This window comes from Mobula birostris, chromosome 5 (genome assembly GCF_030028105.1).
Source record: "Mobula birostris isolate sMobBir1 chromosome 5, sMobBir1.hap1, whole genome shotgun sequence".
Taxonomy (NCBI): domain Eukaryota; kingdom Metazoa; phylum Chordata; class Chondrichthyes; order Myliobatiformes; family Myliobatidae; genus Mobula; species Mobula birostris.
In genome coordinates this window covers 114,653,723-114,671,807 of record NC_092374.1, presented here as the reverse complement: position 1 = coordinate 114,671,807, position 18,085 = coordinate 114,653,723, and the positions used below count along the sequence as shown (strand labels likewise).

The window sequence follows — 18,085 nt, the reverse complement described above, 5'->3', positions numbered from 1 at the left end:
CCTCACTTGCAAAGCCCAGTCAGTCCAGATTGGCAGCAACATCACTTCCACAATCTCAGCACAGATGTACCACAAGGCTGTATGCTTAGCCTCCCGCACTACTCCCTTTATACTTATGACTGTGAGGCTAAGTACAGCTCCAATGTCATATTTAAGTTTGCTGACAACATCACTGTTGTTGGCCAAATTAAAGGTGGTGATGAATCGGAATTCAGGAGGAAGATGGAAAATCTGGCTGAGTTGTGTTGCAACAGCAATCTTTCTCTCAGTGTCAGTAAGACCAATGAGCTGATTATTGACTTCAGGAGGAGGAAACTAGAGGTCCATGAGCTTTGTAACCAGAGGGGTAGAGGGTCAGAAAATTTATATTTGTCAGTGTTATCATTTCAGAGGATCCAGCACATAAGTGCAATTATGAAGAAAGCACACCAGCACCTCTACTTCCTTAGACGTTTGCAAAGATTCAGCATGGCATCTAAAACTTTGACAAACTTATATAGATGTGTGGTGGAGAATATATTGAGACTGGTTGCATCATGGCCTAGTATGGAAACACCAATGTGCTTGAATAGAAAATCCTATAAAAAATAGAAGATACAGTCCAGTTCGTCACGGGTAATGTCCTCCCCACCATTGAGCACATCTACACAGAGTGCTGCAGGAAAGCAGCTTCCATCATTAAGGACCTGCATCACCCTGTCATGCTCACTTCTCACTGCTGCCATCAGAAAGAAGGTACAGGAGCCCCAGGACCACACCACCAGGTTCAGGAACAGTCATCACCCCTTCGCTGGCAGGCTCTTGAACAAGAGGGGATAACTTCATTCAACTTCACTCAGTCCATGACTGAACTGTTCCTCACAACATAGGGACTCATGTTCAAGGACTCTTCATTTCATGTTCATGATATTTAGTTCTTATTTATTATTATTGTTATGATTTCTTTTGTATTTCCACAGTTTGCTAACTTTTGCACATTGGTTGTTTCTCCATCCTGTTGGGTGCAGTCCTGTTTAATACCATTAGCCATTGGCAGCCAAACAGAATAGGCCCCCTTTATTCTGACTCTTTGTCTCCTGCCATTTAGCCAATCTTCTATCCAAGCTAGTATCTTTCCTGTAATACCATGGGCTCTTACCTTGTTAAGCACCTTGTCAAAGGCAATCCAAATAAACAACATCCACTGACTCCCCTTTGACTATCCTTCCTGTTATTCCCTCAAAGAATTCCAAGAGATTTGTCTAGAAAGGTTTTCTCTGAAGGAAACCATGCTGAATTTGGCCTACTTTATCATGCACCTCCAAGTACCCTGAATCTCATCTTTAATAAAGGTCTTTCCAACCACTGAAGTCAGGCTAACTGGCTTATAATTTCATTTATTTTGACTCCCTCACTTCTTAAAGAGTGAAGTGACATTTTCAATTCTGCAGTCCTTCAGAACCATTCCAGAAACTAATAATTTTTGAACAATCATTACTAAAGCCTCCACAATCTCTTCAGCTACCTCTTTCAGAACCCTGGAGTACAATCCAGCTGATCCAGGTGACTTATCTATCTTCAGACCTTTCCACTTCCTAAGCATCTTCTCCTTAGTAATAGCAACTATATTCACTTCTGCCCACTGATACTCCTGAATTTCTTGCATCATGCTAGCGTCTTCCACAGTGAAGACTGATGAAAAATTCTTACTGATTTTGTTTGCCTTTTTTCACCCCGAATTCTAACTCTCCAGCATCATCTTCTAGTGTCTCAATATCCACTCTCACCTCTCTTTTGCTCCTTATATATCTGAAAAATACTTTTGATATCCTCTTTGATATTGTTGGCCAGCTTACCTTCATATTTCATCTTTCCTTGCTTCTTTTTTTTTTAGTTGCCTTCTGTTGGTTTTTAACTGCTTCCCAATCCTCTAACTTCTCACTAATTTTTACTGTATTATATGCCCTCTTTTTTGCTTCTTTGACTTACCTTGTCAGCCATGGTGAAGTAAGGCCTTTGATAAGATTCTGCGTGAGGAGCTAATCTGGAAAGTTAAGTTGAAAGGGATTTGAGTGGTTGTGGGTGCAGAGAGGGATGGAGCTAGTCAGGCATATTCAGAATTGGTTCAATGATCAGAGGCAGAGGGTGATGACTAAAGGACTATTCTCCAACTGGAGACATATGACTTCTGGGTTGCACCAGGGTGAAGTTTTGAGACCTCTTTATGTAAATGTTCTATGTGAATGTGAGTGACACAATCAGCAATTTGGTGTGTCTTGTTGTTAATGAAGCAAATTACAATGAATTACAAAAATCTTGATCAAACAGGGAGATGGGCTCAAGAACGTCAAATGGAATTATTTTCCTGAACAGTAGTAAAACTGCAGATGCTGGAAGTCCAAAACAACACACACAAAATGCTGGAGGAACTCAGCAGGCCATGCAGCATCTATGGAAAAGAGTAAACAGTCGACATTTCAGGCCGAGACCCTTCACCAGTACGCATCAGAAGTTTACTGTTTACTCTTTTCCATAGATGCTGCCTGGCCTGTTGAGTTCCTCAATTATTTTCCTGCATCTTCCATGATAAAAGAATGAGAAAAACTCTCAAAATACAAAGTAGAAAGCTGGAAATTTTTAGGTAAGGAAATAAACTTATTTATGCTAATATTATGATGTCAACTATAGAATGATTTCCAATTCATAGACTGATCGAGCAAAATCAATATAGTTTTGGGGGAGGGAAATCATGTTTGAGAATATTTTTGGAGTCACATCCATTGTGGAAAAAGGGAACCAACAAATACCTACAAGAAACAAAACTCAAGGTAGTAGTGTATGGTAAAATAATAAGGGCTAAATTCAAAATCAAAGTATGTTTATATGTTACATAGTTTAATAATACAGTTCTTTTCATTTTGAATTCAGCCCTCTAAATCACACCTATCCATGTATTTATCTGGATGGCTTTTAAATTTACTGATGTTCCAAACTCAAGCACATTTTCTGAATATACCACCTTTCAGGTGAAGTTGCTCCTGATGTCCCTTTTAAATTGCTTGCCTCTGATCTTGAACCTACACCCAATTGTTTTTGATACACCCTCACTGTGCTTTCACCTCTATATCTCTGCCTCTCATGATCTTGTAAACCTCTATCAGTTCACGTCGCAATCTTCTATGTTTCAGGGAATAAAGTCCAAGTCTATAGAACTTTATCTTTTTAACTCAGGACTGTAAGACAAGGCAGCATCTGGAAAACTTTTCTGTACTCTTTCCAGTTAAATGACATCTTTGCAATAGTCGGGTGACCAAAATTGTACATAATTTTCCAAGTACAGTCTCATCAACATCTTATTTAACTGCAACATAACTTCCCAACTCCTTTATTCAGTGCCCTGACCGATAAAAAGCAAGCATGACAAATGCTTTCTTCACCACCCTATACTCTTAGATCTTCACCTGTACTTTTAGATCTCTCTGTGCATAACACTCACCAGGGCCCATCCGATCAGTGAATAAGTCCTACTTTGCTTAGTTTGATCTTCCAAAATGCAATACCATATCTGGATTGAAAGCTATGGGTAAATCCTCAGACCACTGATCAAGAAATGACATAATTTTTCATAAACTTCTATATGATTTACAACATGAGCTATTTTAGTATCATCAGCAAACTTACTAATCATGTCTTTACATTAGCATTAGAGTCCTTGCGAATTGCACAATTAGAGAAATTACTGAAGTCCCCAGTATTAAAAAAAAGACCAAAAAGATTAGAAAAGAATAGGAATTTAAGTTCTTGCATCATGAAGACAAATTTGAGAAAGGGATGTTGAGTAAAGGACTGAAGATGCTTTATTTGAATGCCATAGTATGTGAGACAAGGTAGAGCGGCATATAGTGCAGTTAGAAATTGGCAGGTATAGCATTGTGGACAGCACAGAATGTGGCTGAAAGATGGTCACTACTGGGAGCTAAACATCCAAGGATGCACATTGTATTGATAAAACAAGCAGGTGGGTCGGGGGAGGTGGGAGTTCGGGTTGGGGGTGGGGAGGTTCATTGAAAAAATAAGTCTGTAGAAAAAATTGATATAGGATCAAAAGATGTGGAATCTATCTGGGCAGGGTGTAGAACATGCAAGGGTTGAAAAGAGAATTATATACAGGTCTCTGAATTTGGGATATAAATTACCACAGGAGATTGAAAAGGCAATTCAGAAAGATAATATTAAAATGGTTAACCATGGCTGACATGGGAAGACAAAAACAGCATAAAATCAAAAGACAGGGCATTCAATATTGCAAAAACTAGCAAGAAGCTAGAGGACTGGGAAGCGGTTAAAAACAATAGAAGGCATCTATAAAAGAAATAAGGGAGAAAAGATGGCATACAGTATGAAGGCAAGCTAGCCAACAATACTAAAGAGGATGCCAAAAAATGTCCTCAGATATATAAAGAGTAAAAGAGGCAAGAATGCACATTGGACCACTGGTAACTTAATTTTGAGAAAGTGTATTAGGGAACAGAGAAATGGTAGATGAACTTGATAAGTATTTTATGTCAGTCTTCACTGTGGAAAACATCAATAACATGCCAGAAATTTGAGTGTCAGTAGTACAAGTGACTGTAGTCTTCATAACTAAGGAGAAGGTGTCCAGCAAGGTGAAAGCTTTGAAATTGGATAAGTCACCTGGGTAGATAGACTATACCCAGTGTTCTGAAAGGTGTAGCTAAAGAGATTGTGGAGGCATTAGTAATTATCCTTCACGAATCACTGGAGTCAGGACTGCTTCTAGAGGACTGGAATATTGCAAATATAACTCCACTCTTCAAGCGAAGGGGAAGCAAAAGACATAAAATTATAGACTGGTTAGAGTCACCTTCAGAGGTTGGTAAGATTTTAGAGTCCAATATTAAGGATGAGGTTTCAGGGTACTTGGAGGCACATGATAAAATAGGCCAAAATCAGCTTGGATTCCTTAAGGTGAGATCTTGCCAGACAAATCTGTTGGAGCTCTTTGATTAACTAACAGGCAGCATTGACTAGGGAAAGTTAGTGGATGCTGTTTACCTGGATTTTCAGAGGCTATTGAAATGGTTTCACACATGTGGCTTTAAACAAGATAAGAACCCATGGTATTACAGGAAAGATGCTAACAGTGGCTAACTAGCAGAAGGCAATGAATGGGTATAAAGGAGGTCCTTTTTGGTTAGCTGACAGTGACTAGTGGTGTTCTACTGGGGTCTGTGTTGGGTCTGCTACTTTTCACAATATTAGATTATGAGGACACTCAGTCCTTGTTTATTGTCATTTAGAAATGCATGTATTAAAAAATGATACAACGTTCCTACAGAATGATATCACAAGAAAACACAGGACAAACCAAGACTAAAACTGACAAAACTACATAATTATAATATATAGTTACAACAGTGCAAAGCAATACCATAACTTGATAAAGAGCAGTCCATGGGCACGGTAAAAAAAAAGTCTCAAAGTCCCGATAGCCTCATCATCTCACGCAGACGGCAGAAGGGAGAAACTTTCCCTGCCATGAACCTCCAAGCGCCACCAACTTGCCAATGCAGCACCATTGGAAGCACCCGACCGCAGCAGACTCTGAGTCCGTCCGAAAACTTCAAGCCTCCGACCAGCCCCTCTGACACAGCCTCTCTGAGCACCATCTTCTGCTGAGCGCTTTGACCCCACCCCAGCCACCGAGCAGCAAGCAAAGCCAAGGACACAGGGCCTTCCCATCTAGAGATTCTGAACCACACAGTAGCAGCAGCTTCACCAGAAGTTTCACCAGATATTCCTCCGTGCTCTCGCATCCATCTCCATCAAATCAGGATTGTGCACGGCACCCTACTTGACAAATAACAGACATCACCACCGGAGTGGCCGCTGCGAGTTGCGTCACGCCACCATCTTCTCCTCCTGCCGCTAATGATCTGGATGATTGATAAAGGTGGCACTGATAAATAGTGACTCTGCATGTAACTCTGATGGCATCATCAAATATTCCCAGTCAGGCGTACTACAGCTGAAATCCACAGTCACAGTCATCAATACTTCAGCAAGCAACAACATTCTAAGGGGTTTAAAATATCTTTCAGTCCTCAAAATCAGGGGACCCCGTACTGCGGGCTTGTGGAAGGCATGCTGGTCTACAGGTATGATTGAAATATAGAGGCCTTAGACCCTCCAAATCTACCTATCCTGCTGGTGAATGTACAATCTTTGGAAAAGAAAAGTATGCAAGATTGCAGTAGCAGAGGGACATTAGGGACTGCTGTGTACTTTGCTTCACAGAAACCAGGCGCATCCCCACCATTCTCCGTGTTACTTCATCAACAAGGTTCAATTACTTACACATAATTTGTCCATAATAACATCCTTACATTGTTCATGATGTTGGCCTTCCAAAAGTTGTGTATGTATGATGCATTTAACTGTTAATTTGCTTCTGGGTTATTGGTTCCAAAAGCTTCCTTTCCACTTTAATGAAATGGATTGCTGCACATTTACTGGTTTTCTCCCTTTTTCATTTTATAGGGAAATAGCATTTGTAATTCTCATATTAGGCTGTGCTATCATATCTCCATTGGGATACTCAACAAGCCTTAGGTTGCTTAAATATCAACCACCATTCATAACTAGATGTGATTAATGTAGAGCTTTGACATATACATTAGTTCTGGAATTACTCATTTCTGTCTATCCCATGCTGCTTTTGTTGCTCAACAGCAATGTATTCCAAGATGTGACTGCACCAAATAGTTCAGATACACAAGCTGGAGGAAATGTAACGACTAAAAAAGTGCATTCAATGTGAATAAAAATCATAAGTGATGTAAAGTGGGCTGTCATTTCACTGTTCCTTTTACTCTACTGCAATCAAACTTATCTCCCAGAGTTCTACATTTACACATTTGATTAACTATGCTCCATGGTTTTGAAGGTTGATCTTAACTTGCTGCCACAAAGTAACAGATTTCATTACCAATGCCAGTGATATTAAACACGATTCTGATTCTGAACTTAATTGCCCAACTGTGTACACCTGAGGGCTGGTATATGCCTGGCAACATGCATCTATCCTGCTAAGTTGTAATCACAAAAAAGCCATCAAATTAGAGACTGTCATTCAAGAACACCCAGCCAGTATTGCATCAAAAAGTGGCATATTATTAATCAAATCAAAAGATTCTATTGAAATCAGTCAATATTATAATTTCATTTGTGGTTCACTTCATATCATAATTGCATGTTTAGCATAACCACCAATGGAAAAATAACAAGAACACTCTATGATGCAAATAACGTGATTAATCAGCAGTAATCCAACCACTTAAATGCATATTGATTTCACACCAACAATTTAGATAACCTTTACTTTTTCAATACTTACAATATATCTGAAATTGCAAAATGCTCAGTACTGAATAATTCAAATGTGCTAAGTTTAAATATATTGAACATTAAATATATTTTAGGATAAATCTAGAACCATTATTAAATCTATTCTCCATTAAACCTGTAAACTGCAGAGAAAAACAAGACATGTTTGCCAGGAGCCAACAGGATTGCATAATTTTAATTTTGGCCAATTTTGTTTTAATTATTTCTTTTACCTGGAAGATTCAGTCAATGAGGCAGTCTATATTTAGAAAAACACATTAAATTGTGTTCGTTTTAAGTTTATCATAATAGAAACACACTGATATAAAGCAGTTAAGAACTGTTCTAATGATAACTATATACACATTCCCTAATTGCACCAGATTTAATACGAATATTTACTTTGCAAATGGCCCAGTGTAGTGTTATTTTGTTAGAGTAAATTTAGAAATCCTGTGCTTTAATATCCAAAGGAACCAGACAAGTTGTTTACATACCGGCAAATCCACAAGTGCGGGAACATGGAGACCAGGAAGACCATTCTGAGAGTTGGCAGTTTACAGGGCATTCCACGAAGCAGTGCATAGATAAATGCCAGGGTGATTCCAGTCTCATCTTAGAGAAAAGGAAGCAAAGGAACTCAACACAAGAATTGTCATTCAGCAACATTACTCCCGAAGGAAAATAATTGCATTCACATAGTACCTTTAACAAAGTAAAGTGACATATATTACTATGCAAAAGTCTTAGGCACACATAACTTGGCTAGGGTGCCTAAGATTTTTGCACAATACTGTAGTAATTTTATATATTGCCCTGTACTGCTGCCACAAAAGAAAACAAAAAATAAATTTCATGACATATGTGAGTGATAATAAACCTGATTCTATTATGGGTCTGTTTCGTGGGCTGGGAGTGGGAAGAGGACAGGAAGCACCATTCATTCTGTAATGATCAATAAACCAATTGTTTGGAATCAAGTGACTTTCCCTGGTGTCTCAGGACTGTCTGTGTGTGTCTGCACCCATGCCCACTCCCCTCACACTGGCACGCCTTCACACCCTCCTGCGGTGCTCCACCTCGCTATTCCCAACATCCTTTGCTCCCATCAGATTTACAACCTCACTCTCCACTCCATGTTAACAAACACAGTACAGTGCAAAAAGTCTTTGGCACCCTATCTAGAAATAAGACTGTAAGATATAGGAGCAGAATTAGGCCATTTGGCCCAATGAGTCTGCTCCACCATTTCATCATGACTGATCCAATTTTCTTCTCAGTCTCAATTTCCTGCCTTCCCCCCATATCCACTCATGCCCTGGATAATCAAGAATCTATCAACCTCTGCCTTAAATATACATAAATACGAGCTCCACAGCTGTCCGTAGCATAGAATTCCACACATTCACCATGCTCTGGCTAAAGAAATTCCTCATCATCTTCATTCTAACAGCATGCACCTCTATTTTGAGGTTGTGTTCTCTGGACTAAGAGTCTCCCATCATAGGAAACATCCTTTTCACATCTACTCTATCAAGGACTTCAACCATTCGATAGGTTTCAATGAGATCACCCCTCATTCTTCTGAATTCTAGTGAATACAGCCCAGAGCCATCAAACACTCTTTATATGACAAGCCATTCAAACCTGCAATCATTTTTGTGAACCTCCTTTAAACCCTGTCCAGTTTCAGCACATCCTTTCTCGGACAAGGGACCCCAAACTGTTCACAATATTCCAAATGAGGCCTCACCTGTGCTTTATAAAATCTCAAGTTTACATCCTTGCTTTTATATTCTAGTCCTCTTGAAATGAACGTTAACATAGCATTTGCCTTCCTCACCACAAAATCAATCTGTAAATTAACCTTTAGGGAATCCTGTACATGGACTCCAAGGTCCCTTTGCATCTCAGTTTTTTTGTGTTTTCTATCTATTTACAAAATAGTCAACCCTTTAATTTCTTCTACCAAAGTGCATGGCCATACACTTCCTGATACTATATTCCATCTGCCATTTCTTTGCTCATTCTACTAATCTAAGTCCTTCTGTAGCCTCTCTGCTTGCTCAAAACTGCCTGCCCCTCTACCTGTCTTCATATTTTCTCCAAACTTTGCAAAAAAAACATCAATTCCAAATGACGCAATAGCCACTGCTCTACATACCATCCATGCACATCTGGAGAAGAAGGATGCTTATGTGAGAATGCTGTTCTTGGACTACAGGTCATCCAGGCTTGACCAGAAGCTCAGAGACCTCAGCCTTGACCCTGCCTTGTGCAGCTGGATCCTGAACTTCTTGTCAGATTGCCAGCAGGTTGTAAGAGTGGGCTCCCTCACCTCCAGCCTTCTGAGTCTCAATACAGGAGCCCCTCAGGGCTGTATGCTGAGTCCCCTCCTTTACTCCCTGAATACTCATGACTGTATCGCCACCCACAGCTCCACTCTGCTAATTATATTTGCCAACAACACTACATTGATTGGCCTTTCCCAAACAATAACAAGGTGGTCTACAGGGAAGAAGCCATCTCTCTGACACAGTGGCGCCAACAAAACAACCTCTCCCTCAATGTCACAAAAACAAAGGAGCTGGTTGTGGATTACAGGAGGAATGGAGACAGGCTAACCCCTGTTGACATCAATGGATCTGGGGTTAAGAGGGTGTATAGCTTCAAGTTCCTTGGTATCCACATCACCAAGGATTTCACGTGGTCTATAAACACCTGCTGTGTTGTGAAAAAGGCACAACAGCACCCCTTTCACCTCAGATAGTTGAGGAAACTTGGTATGGGCCCCCAAATACTAAGAACTTTCTACAGGGGCACAATTGAGAGCATCCTGACTGGCTGCATCATTCCTGGTACGGGAACTGTACCTCCCTTAATCGCAGGACTCTGCAGAGAGTGGTGCAGACAGCCCAGCACATCTGTAGTTGTGAACTTCTCATGATTCAGGACATTTACAAAGACAGGTGTGTAAAAAGGGTCCGTAGGATCATTGTGGATCCAAGTCATCTCAACCACAATCTATTCCAGCTGCTACCATCCAGGAAACAGTACCATAGCATAAAAGCCAGGACCAACAGGCTCCGGGACAGCTTCTTCCACCAGGCCATCAGACTGATTAACTCACACTGATTTGAGTGTACGCTATATATTGACTATTCTATTTATTATAAATGATTATAAATTACTATGATTGTACATTGCACATTTAGATGGAGACGTAACATAAAGATTTTTATGCCTCATGTATGTGAAGGATGTAAGAACTGAAGTCAATTCAATTCAATTCATTTCAATTCAAATCATTGATAAGTAACGTAAGTAGAATCAGTCCCAACACAGACCCCAGTAGGACATCACTAATCACTGGCAGCCAACCAGAAAAGGCTCCCTCTATTAAAAAAGGATCTAGTGCTTTCCCAGCATATATGACAAATAAATGCTTCTCGGGCTTCCAGCCAGGGACCAATATCGATTATAACCGACGTTTTAATGATAAACTCTGCCATTCCTGGTGAGCATTGGCACTGGTTATAATCGATATCTGTACCGGGGCTGGCATATCCCGAGAAGAGTTTATTCACTCCCTTTGTTCTCACTCTTTGTCGCCTGCGAATCAGTCACTGCTTTATCCATGCTAGAATCTTTCCTATAACACCAAAGGCTAATAGCTTGTTAAGCAGCCTCGTACGTGGCTCCTTGTCAAAGGCCTTCTGAAAATTCAAGTACGTAACATCAACAGATTCTCCTTGTTTATCCTGCATGTTATTTCTTTAAAGAATTCCAACAGATTTCTCAGGCAAGATTTTCCCGTGAGGAAACCATGCTGACTATGGCCAATTTTATCACGTGCCTCCAAGTACCGTAAGACCTCATCCTTAGTAATTAACTCCAACTCATTTCAACCACTGAGGTCAGACTAACTAGTTTATAGTTTCCTTTCTTCTGCCTCTCTCCCATCTTGAAGAGTGGAGTACAATTTGCAATTTTCCAGTCTTCCAGAACCATTCCAGAATCTAGTGATTCTTAAAAGATCATTATTAATGCCTCCACAGTCACTTCAGCCACTCTTTCCAGAATCTGGGGGTCTACACCAACTGCTCCAGGTGACTTATCTACTTTCAGACCTTCCAGTTTCCCAACAACCTTCTCTTTAGTAATGGTAATTTCACATACTTCTGTAACGCCTGGAACTTCAACCAGACTGCTAGTGTTTTCCATAGAGAAGAGTGGTAAGTACTTATTCAGTTCATCACCATTACATTGTCCCCATTACTCCCTCTCCTGCATCGTTTTCCAGCGATAGGATATCCACTCTCACCTCTTTTATACTTCATGTATCTGAAGAAACTTCTGGTATCCTTTTTTATTTTACTGGCTAGCTCACTTTTGTCTTCCATATTTACCTTCTTAACTTCGTCGGTCCTGACGAAGGGTCTCGGCCTGAAACGTCGACTGTACCCCTTCCTAGAGATGCTGCCTGGCCTGCTGCGTTCACCAGCAACTTTGATGTGTGTTACCTTCTTAATGACTTTTTAGTTACCTTCTTTTGGTTTTTAAAAGCTACCCAATCCTCTAACTTCCCACTAATCTTTTTTCTATTATATGGCCTCTCTTTGGCTTTTATGTTGGCTTTGCCTTCACTTGTTAGTTATGATTGTGTCAATTTTCCTTTGGGATACTTCTTCCTCTTTGAGATGCATATATTTTGTGCATTCTCAATTGCTTCCAGAAATTCCAGCCATTGCTGCTCTGCCATCATCCCTGCCAGTGTTCTTTTCCAATCAATTTTGGCCAATTCCACTCTCATGCCTTTGTAATTCTCATTACTCCACTGTAATACTGATACATCTGACTTTAGCTTCTTCTCAAAACTCAGGGTGAATTTGGTCATATTATGATCACTTGTCTCTAAGGGTTCTTTTACATTAAGTGCGATAATAAATTTTGTTTCTGCACAACACCCAATCCAGAGTGGTTGATTCCCTACTGGGCTCAACTATGAGCTGCTCTAAAAAGCCATCTTTTAGGCACTCTGGGAATCCAGCACCAACCTAGTTTTCCCAATCTACCTGCATATTGAAATCCCCCAGGACTATTCTAACGTTGCCCTTATGGCATGCATTTCCTATCTCCCATTGTAATTGTAGACTGCATCCTCACTACTTTTTGGGGGCCTGCATACAACTCCCATCAGGCTCTTTTTACCCTTGCAGTTCCTTAGCTCTATCCACAATGATTCAACACCTTCCAACCCTATATCATCTCTTTCGAATGATTTCATTTCATTTTTTACCAACAGAGCAACACCACCCCTTCTGCATTTCTGCCGGATATCCTTTCAATGTAATGTATAGCGTTGGACTTTAAGCTCTGAAGCACCTTCAATAACTCCAAAAGACTGAGGTTTGGTAAAACACTGAAAGGCTTTTATTCACTGTACAATACGACCTCCACAGTGAATGTCTGCCCCCGGACTGAGGGGGAGGGGCAAGGCAAAACACCTTTATACAGGACTCTGTGGGAGGAGCCACAGGGGCAGTCGGTAGAGGGGCGTGTCCAGACAGTTAACCCAGTTACAACATATATATATGGTTTACCACAAGCTCCCAACTATTATCTTCTTTCAGCCACAGTTCAGTGATGCCTACAACTTCATACCTGCCAATCTGCAACTGTGCTGCAAGTTGATCTACCTTATTCTGTATACTGCACACTTCCAAATATAACACCGGTTATTCACCTGTTCCAATTTTGTCCACCTTTTACGCTGCATCTCAATCTATTGACTGCAATTTTGCCCTCTCAACAGCCTCTCCTCACTACACATTGCCTCTGTTTGTAAGCCAGCTACCTCACCGTCAGCACTATTATCCGCATTTCCTACGATACTTCTTGTATTGAAATATATGCAGCTCAGGACACTAGTCACACCATCCTCAACCTTTTGATTGCTGACTTTGTCTGAAGTCTTATCAACATCTTCCTCCACACCCCCTCCACTAACTGTTCTGGCACTCTGGTTCCCATCCCCCTGCAACTCTAGTTTAAACCCCACCGTGCAGCATTAACAAACCTTCCTGCGAGGATTCTAGACCCCTTTCAGTTCAGGTGCTAACCGTCACTTCTGTACAGGTCCCATTTTCCCTGGAAGAGAGCCCAATGATCCAAAAGTCTTATGCCCTCCCTCCTACACCAACTCCTTAGCCATGTGTTAAACTGTATAATCTTCCTCTTTCTAGCCTCACCAGCACATGGCAAGGGTAGCAATCCTGAAGGTCCTGCCCTTTAACTTAGCACCTGACTCCCTGAACTTCCTATGCAGAAGGTCATCACTCGTCCTACTCATATCATTGGTACCTACATGAACCATTACTTCTGGCTATTCACCCTTCTACATAAGGATGCTGAAAACTCGATCTGAGATATCCCAGACCCTGGCACCCGAGAAGCATATACCATCTGGGAATCTTGTTCTCGACCACAGAACCTCCTGCCTGTTCCTCTAACTAACAAATCCCCTATCACCACAGTGTGCTTCTTGTCCCCTCCCTCCCTTCTGAGTCGTAGAGCCTGGCTCAGTACCAGAGACCTGATATATGTGCTTAATACTTCACCATCGTACTGTAGATCATTTCATGGAAGCACTGCAGATGGAATTCAATATCCATGGAGATTGTAGAAAAAGTATTAGACCAAGAGCACAAATAACACATTTCTTACAAGAAGAGATAGACTGGAGGCTTAGAGGGTTAATTCCTGACATACTGCTCAGGCAGCTGATAGCTTTTTAATTGATAAATCTGATCTAAATTAATAATGTTTGGATTTGTTAGTGCAAAACAGAAATACTTCCTGCTTCTTATTCTCTTAAGAGGTAAATCTGAGAAAATGAAGAGATGAATTTATATTCTAAAGAGTTTTTATTCAAAACAATATAAGTAATGATCATTACTGACATGCAGGTCTAATGCAGAAAAGTCTTCTTTTACGAGTATCGGACTGGCGTTGGGATTTTTAAAGTATATATCTCTCAGGTGCAGCCTTTCCCTTTAACTGTAGACAAGTCAGTTTTAATACACTGAATATCTGTGCACCAACAGTGATTTATGTAGAATCAGCTTCAGAAACTGGAAACATCCCTAAAATTGATTAGTTTAGTGGGATGAAATAAAAACTATAAATCACCCCTGAAACTGTTGAATTCTGTGTGCTGTATTAAGCAGTAACGGAGTCAGCTTTGAAGTAGCTGTGACCTTTAGAGTCCAAAGTAAACATATTCACTGTCAAAATTTCAAAAACATTTTTCCTGACCTTTCATTTTTGTTTCTAATATAGCCAAAATCTTTAGTTTACAGAAAAAATACATATAGTTCATGCAGAATGTGATTTTAAGGGTCATTCCACAAGAATATGTGTTACTTTCATAAAGAATAGTCTTTATAAAGTTGAAAAAAATTCTTCACTTCATATTCCACATGTTCAAAGATTTCTGGATTGTAGACTAGCTTTTATTTTTGTTATTTTCTAAATATGTTTTGGAAGCAGAACTAAAATGATTCGTGAGAACTGTCTAAAATAATTAGTGTCTTTCGATATTTTTGTTAGATTTTTTGTGACATTATTATGGGATTTAATAGTGTTGGGAAACAGAATACACATATACCCAAATCATTTTCAGACTGAACCACTTAGTGGTTAAATTTAGAAATCTTCCGATTCAAATAATGAAGGATGAAATGTGTTGGACTAATTTCAGACTAACTGCATTAAGGCAATTTGTTTGTAACCTTAGTATATTGAGTTAAAGTAATCAAAGATACTCTGAAGAGCTTTTCCACAAATATTAAAATTAAGAAATACTATCATTGGATTCACTAGGGGAGTTTTACATTGCGTAATCATCTGAGACCACATGCAATTTTAGTTACCACCTTACCAGAAACTAAACCAATCAGTAAATAATTCACTTCCTTCAAAAAATACAAGATAGCACAAGTTCATAGACCATGAAATGGGTGTGATAATGAGGAAACTATATCCACAAGCGAAATGTCAATATAGGACCAGCTAAAGAGTAGTCAGGAGTTAACTTAATTATAAAATACATTCTTCTAATGGCAATCAAAGTTGACCAGAGATAAACAGGGGTTGAACAATTTGGGTTATCAGACTGCAGGAGCACCTTTGCCATAAGAAATTCAGAAACTTGAGTAGAGAGCAATATCAATTTAAAACTCTAAGTCTTGCATTGAAGTAAATAGACGGAAAACTATTTTTGTTCTTTTGTAAATAGGCATTCACCTGGGCCAATGTAATAACTTAAAAATCAACAAGCCTAGATAATGAGATAACTAGGTCATTGATCTGCTGCTGTAAGCACTTTTTCAAAAATAATTTTATTGCTTCAAGTGAAAATAATAAATTTGTTTGTATGTATAAACAAAAATAATAATCTTTTAAATCATATTGTACATTACCGTTTATATTACAAGCGAGTATCATCTGTAGAATTTTTTATGTTTATCAGCTTTTACCAGTTAACACCAATGCAATTGGTTCAGATTTGTGAGTGTAAATTTAAATGTTTCAGATAATGTATAATATCAATGTAATTCATTTTTTAATCCAACTTGCTTTTATACATTTACACCTTTTAGTCAACCAGAGCCATATATGAAACCACATTTCATATCAAGATCTCACCTTCTCACAGTATCTGAGGCTGACCGACTTTGCATCACTTCGCACACAGTCAAGCAACCGGATCTTCAGGCCTTGTCCACAGACTGCTTTCTCACTTAGCTGGCAAGAGCTCCATTCTGAGAATGACAAACCACATCCAAAAAAATACCATTCCACTGACAAGACTCAGTACTCCGTAAAAGCTTAACTCTTCATTTGAACAAGATCATTTACTTTTCATATTCTTCCAAGCATATTGAGGACTGAGTTTGTGGACGAGGAGCCGGTGCAAGTGACGGATGCAATTTCAATTTCAAAGTTTAACAGAGGTCCATGGATGGGAAGGGTGGGAAGGGCCATGGTCCTGGGGCAGGTCAATGGGACTAGGCAGTTGAAATGGTTGGGCATGTACTAGATAGACTGAAGAGCCTGATTGTGCACTGTAGTTTTCTATGACTCTATGACTTTAAAAGAAGATTATACTACCAATGAAAGATAACGTATGTGTGATGTTAGACACAATATTTTAAAAAGGTTTGCCAAGTGTTGGTGCTGCATAACTAGAATCATTCGCCCCTCAGTTAAGCCACTATGATGTTAGAAATGTGGGACAGTATTGTGGGGTCAGTGAAAAAGTGAAGACATGTCACCCTGCATGGCTATTTATTTCCTTGCAAGCAAGAATATTGACAAATGTAATGCTTGTGTGTGCTTACAAGATTACATTTTAAAGGTCGATAACAATGGTGTTACCTCCAAATAAAATGATAAGTGTCATCCTGAACCCTTTAAAGTATTTTTTCATCATTGAAATCAATAGCATTCATCAAACTGAATGGCTGCTGTAAAACTGTCTACACAGATCCATTCAGAACATTTGGGGTATAGATTTTGACACTATTAGAAGAAAGAACTATGCATGCAGTTTGAAGAAAAAGAGATCATGATGTGTGCAATCGGTTCTCAGGTCAAATAGTGAAAAGAAAGGAAGGGAAAACCGAAGTGTGCCAATTAGAACAGAGAAGAGTACAACACATTATGGGCCCTAAGGCTCAGACGTTACGTTGAGTTATATGAACATTCACTGCCATCAATCTAACCCTTCTCTCTTACATAGCCCATAATCCTCCATGTTTCTTAAATCCATATGCCTCTCCAAGAGTCTCTTAAATATCCCTAATGGATCAGCCCTGACTGTGCTTTCCAGACACTTGCCACTCTCTCTGTAAAATATCTACCTCTGACATCTCTCTTAAACTTTTCTCCAATCACCTTAAACCGATGTCTTCTGGTATTGGCCATTGCTGCCCTGGGAAAAAGCCACTGTTTCTCCACTCTACCTATGCCTATCATAATCTTATACACTCTGTCAAGTTCCATCTCATCCTCCTTCACTCCAAGGAGAAAAGCCATAGCTCGCTTAACCTTTCCTCCAAAGGCATGTTCTCTAATCCAGGTAGTGCTCTGGTAGACCTCTTCTGCCCACCTCTCTAAAGCTTCCATATCTTTCCCATAATGAGATGACCAGAACTGAAAAAAGCATTCCAAGTGTGGTCTAACCTGAGTTTTATAGAGCTGCAATATTACTTCTAGGGTTTTTGAACTCAGTTCCCAGACAAATGAAGGCCAACACATCATACATGTTCTCAATCATTCCATCAACTTGTGCAGCAACTTGGAGGGATCAATGAACTTGGACTCCAAGATCCCTCTGTTCTTACACAGTGTTAAGAATCCTGTCATTAACCTTGTACTCAGCCTTTGTTTGATCTTCCAAAGTGTATCATTTCATATTTATCTGAATTGAACTCCATCTGCTACTTTTCTGCCCAGCTTTGCATCCTGTCTGTATCCTATTGTAATCTACAACAACTGTCTACACTATCCACAACACCACCAGCCTTTGAATCATCCCAAATTCACTAACCCACTCTTCTACTTTATCGTTAAGTCATTTTTAAAAAATCACAAAGAGTAGGGATCCCAGAACAGACCCTGCACAACACCACTA

At 39.7% G+C, this 18,085-nt stretch overlaps 1 protein-coding gene across 6 annotated transcripts in view; it reads right to left on the bottom strand.

The window, feature by feature from the left end:
• Nucleotides 1-18,085, bottom strand: part of thsd7ba (thrombospondin, type I, domain containing 7Ba) — a 1,047,195-nt gene that overhangs the window by 122,976 nt on the left and 906,134 nt on the right. For all 6 annotated transcript variants that reach the window (XM_072258592.1, XM_072258590.1, XM_072258595.1 and 3 more), the window contains 2 exons: nucleotides 16,096-16,211; nucleotides 7,884-8,001 (listed from right to left, as the gene is read on the bottom strand). In XM_072258592.1, coding sequence (XP_072114693.1) covers nucleotides 7,884-8,001; nucleotides 16,096-16,211 — 234 coding nt within the window. The remainder of the gene's footprint in view (nucleotides 1-7,883; nucleotides 8,002-16,095; nucleotides 16,212-18,085) is intronic.